The sequence below is a fragment of the Amaranthus tricolor genome, chromosome 5, assembly GCF_026212465.1.
Source record: "Amaranthus tricolor cultivar Red isolate AtriRed21 chromosome 5, ASM2621246v1, whole genome shotgun sequence".
Taxonomy (NCBI): domain Eukaryota; kingdom Viridiplantae; phylum Streptophyta; class Magnoliopsida; order Caryophyllales; family Amaranthaceae; genus Amaranthus; species Amaranthus tricolor.
In genome coordinates, this window is record NC_080051.1 from 20170117 (window position 1) to 20173256 (window position 3140).

The 3140-nt window shown below is 30.7% G+C and overlaps 1 protein-coding gene across 2 annotated transcripts; it reads left to right on the forward strand.

Annotated features, from left to right (window-relative positions):
* Positions 1 to 264: 264 nt before the first annotated feature.
* Positions 265 to 2551, forward strand: LOC130812584 (probable calcium-binding protein CML48). Of its 2 annotated transcripts, none has more exons than XM_057678098.1 (5): positions 265 to 660; positions 1027 to 1073; positions 1905 to 2080; positions 2169 to 2187; positions 2265 to 2551. In XM_057678098.1, the coding sequence occupies exons 1-5, from the start codon at positions 408 to 410 to the stop codon at positions 2373 to 2375; spliced, it is 606 nt and encodes a 201-aa protein (XP_057534081.1). In that variant the 5' UTR covers positions 265 to 407; the 3' UTR covers positions 2376 to 2551. The 2 variants fall into 2 exon arrangements, with proteins under 2 accessions (XP_057534081.1, XP_057534080.1); XM_057678097.1 differs by having other exon boundaries at positions 270 to 768.
* The last annotated feature ends 589 nt before the right edge of the window (positions 2552 to 3140 follow it).

Below are 3140 nucleotides of genomic sequence, written 5' to 3' on the forward strand. Positions count from 1 at the left end.
TTATTATTATTATTATTATTATTATTATAGTTTAGAGATAATATTGTCAATTTAAGGGATGGCGATAAAATAAAAAGGGTGATGATGTTTAAGGATTTAGTAAAAAAAAACTTGCAAATCTAAATTATCACATAATTAACATTTTTGAACATGAATTGTATGGAAGTTTCTTGAATTCCTTTTTGTCGGTTTTGACTAGAAGTTATCAACTCAATTTTGGCGTAATTCTAAAAGATGAACATAGCAGTTGACAATTTGACATTCTATTCTTCTCAAACTCTTTCCTCTGTATTTCTCGCAATAATAAACTCTCTTTCTTTAATCAACGCGTTACACTTTCTTTATACTTCCATCCATATCTTTTTACTCCAATCATTCTAATTCCCCAAATTCCATCTCTCAAAATAATGTCTTACAATCCTTCAGCACCTCCTATGCCCCCTTCATCATCATCTTCTAATACAAATAGCTACAATCATTACAATCATAATCAAACTAATTATACTTGCCCACCTTCTTCTCAATCTTACCATGTAAGCCATCAATCATATTCTTCTAATTATGGCCACAGTTACAATCCTTTTCCTCCTGGAACTGACCCAGAAATCATTCGAAGTTTCCAGATGGTAGACCGAGATAATAGTGGTTTTATCGACGATTGTGAGTTGCAAAACGCTCTTTCTTATGGATATAACCACTTTAATCTTAGCACTATTCGTCTCCTTGTGTTCCTTTTCAAGAACCCAACTGAAAAATCTATGAAAATTGGTGTGTTTTCTTTCTTTTTTTTGTCATGCCCAACAAGAGTTTGCTCTTTTGTCTCAATGAAATATAATAACTTTGACGTTAATGGGGTGTTTTTGACTGCCCTTTCTTATCCATTTACATTGTTTTATGGGGTTGACCTTCTAATTACCAGACAATGAACAAATAAATTAAAAAAATATTTGAATTTTCAATTTGGATATCGTTATTTTTGTTTGTATTATGTTCTTTGTTTTGGCTGATTGGGTTGACTGACTACAGGTCCCGGTGAATTTGCTGCATTATGGAGTTGCCTGGGTCAATGGCGTGTAAGTTGTCGTAATAATAACATCATCACATGTGTTTTTCACCTTGGTTATCTGAGATATTGATTCATAAATGAAAATAATATATTTGTTATAGAAGTGGATAAAGGTTTGACCTTTTATAAACCATTCCAAGAATACTAAAATTTAATCTGCATATGAAGGGAATGTTTATAATGGCTGCCATTTAGGATGATATGTTAATCACCTTTATGTAGAAAATTTATATGATAAGTTTGTCATTGGAGTTCAATCCTAAAACCACCTGATAACAGAAATGGTAGTCCAACAAATTTATATATTTGTAAATTTCTCTAATATTTATAAATTTCTCTCTAATTCTTTAATGTAGATCTACATGAATTATTTTTTCAAACATATAATGTTCATTTTGTTTATGTTTATAACGGGTGTTAGCGTCTTTCCTTCAAAACTTACTCCAATCTCCCGTTCCCAAGTTCTCCATCCTCTTTTCTTACCACGATGATGAAAATTATATATAATTTTTTTGATTTTGGATTATGATGGATCATATTAAAATGATTCATGAAATCATAAGCACCTATTATTTATGTGAAGTTGTTGCATGTATATTTACCACCAATGATCAATCGGAAACCATATCTTTATTATTGCTATCATTGCAAGGGCTATCCTTGGTGGGAGTCATGACATAATTGGGTTTTGGGTTAATCAACTGTTGTATTAGATGAAAATTGTGTTCAACAACTCCGTCAAACCAAACAGCCTATATGTTATTCTATGTATATCCGAGAGGTACTGCTACTCTGCTAGTGCAGAGTTTAATATTGATTGGATCTGCTCTGCTTTCAGGCCATATTCGAGAGATTTGATAGAGATCGAAGTGGGAAAATTGAGGTGGACGAGCTAAGAGATGCTCTCTATAGTTTAGGATATGCAGTTCCACCTTCAGTGCTTCAGCTTTTGATTTCCCGTTATGACAATACGATTGGTCGTAAAGCTCAGCTTAACTTCGATAATTTCGTTGAGTAAGGCTCCTTAAAATCTCTTGATCTCAATAACACCCTAGCATTGTTCGTGGTTCTAACTTTTCGATTCATTATGTTTGATTTGCAGGTGTGGAATGGTTGTAAAGGTAGGCATATAATCTCATTACATGAACAAATATCAGTTGGTGTAGCATTCTAAGAATTATGGTGTTTTCGATTTCAGGGATTAACGGAGAAGTTTAAAGAGAAGGATTCGCGTTATAGTGGCTCTGCAACAATAACATATGAGGATTTTATGTCAATGGTTCTTCCATATCTTGTAACATACAATTAATTCAATCTCCCTTGTGTTTTATTGGAGCTTGTAATGTATAAATAGCCATAGGTGTTGTTTTGTTTACCAGGTATTAAGTATTTTTGGTGTATATACAGGAATGTACATTGTTTTGGGTGGTTTTAATTTGATTTATCATTTATTCATTCTTCATTAGTTCATTACTTGAATTGAGGTATATTGGACTTCTGTGTTGTTTTTCTTTGTTCTTTAGTTCAATTGCTTTTGTTTTTTATTTCTTTTATTGAATACGCCAAAAAAATCTACGTGTTATTTTTTTTGCATAATCAGTTAGTATTAAGTAATATATTTTTTTATTTTTATTTGGAATTTAATCATTGCAACTTCTATATAATTTTTTTCTAACTGATATTCAATTTATTTTGTCATATTACTACCGTAATTTGATTAAAAATATTAGATTTAATAATTTGAAACTTAATAAACAAAAACCAAGTATTTATAATTAATTAATATAACATATTACTCCTTCCGTTCTTTTTTGATCTTCCACATTACTATAACGGGTAGTTTCAAAAGTTCTTCCACTTTAGAATACTTTCTATTTTTAGAAAGTTTTTATCCCACTTTTACCCCTTAAAACCTCCCCTTTTCTTTTAATGTACCCCTTTTCTTTTATTTATAATTATTTTCTCTCTCATACTTTCAATACAATCATTACTTCACACTACTATTTAATTAAAGTAATACACACTACAACTTCATACTTCCAATACAATCATTACTTCACATTTCTATTTAATT

Bases quoted from the DNA above. Each gene is read 5' to 3' on its own strand.
- LOC130812584 (XM_057678097.1), top strand. From the start codon at position 408: ATGTCTTACAATCCTTCAGCACCTCCTATGCCCCCTTCATCATCATCT. The intron at 769-1,026 runs GTGTGTTTTCTT...GACTGACTACAG, and splicing joins TGAAAAATCTATGAAAATTG to GTCCCGGTGAATTTGCTGCA. The intron at 1,074-1,904 runs GTAAGTTGTCGT...CTCTGCTTTCAG, and splicing joins GTTGCCTGGGTCAATGGCGT to GCCATATTCGAGAGATTTGA.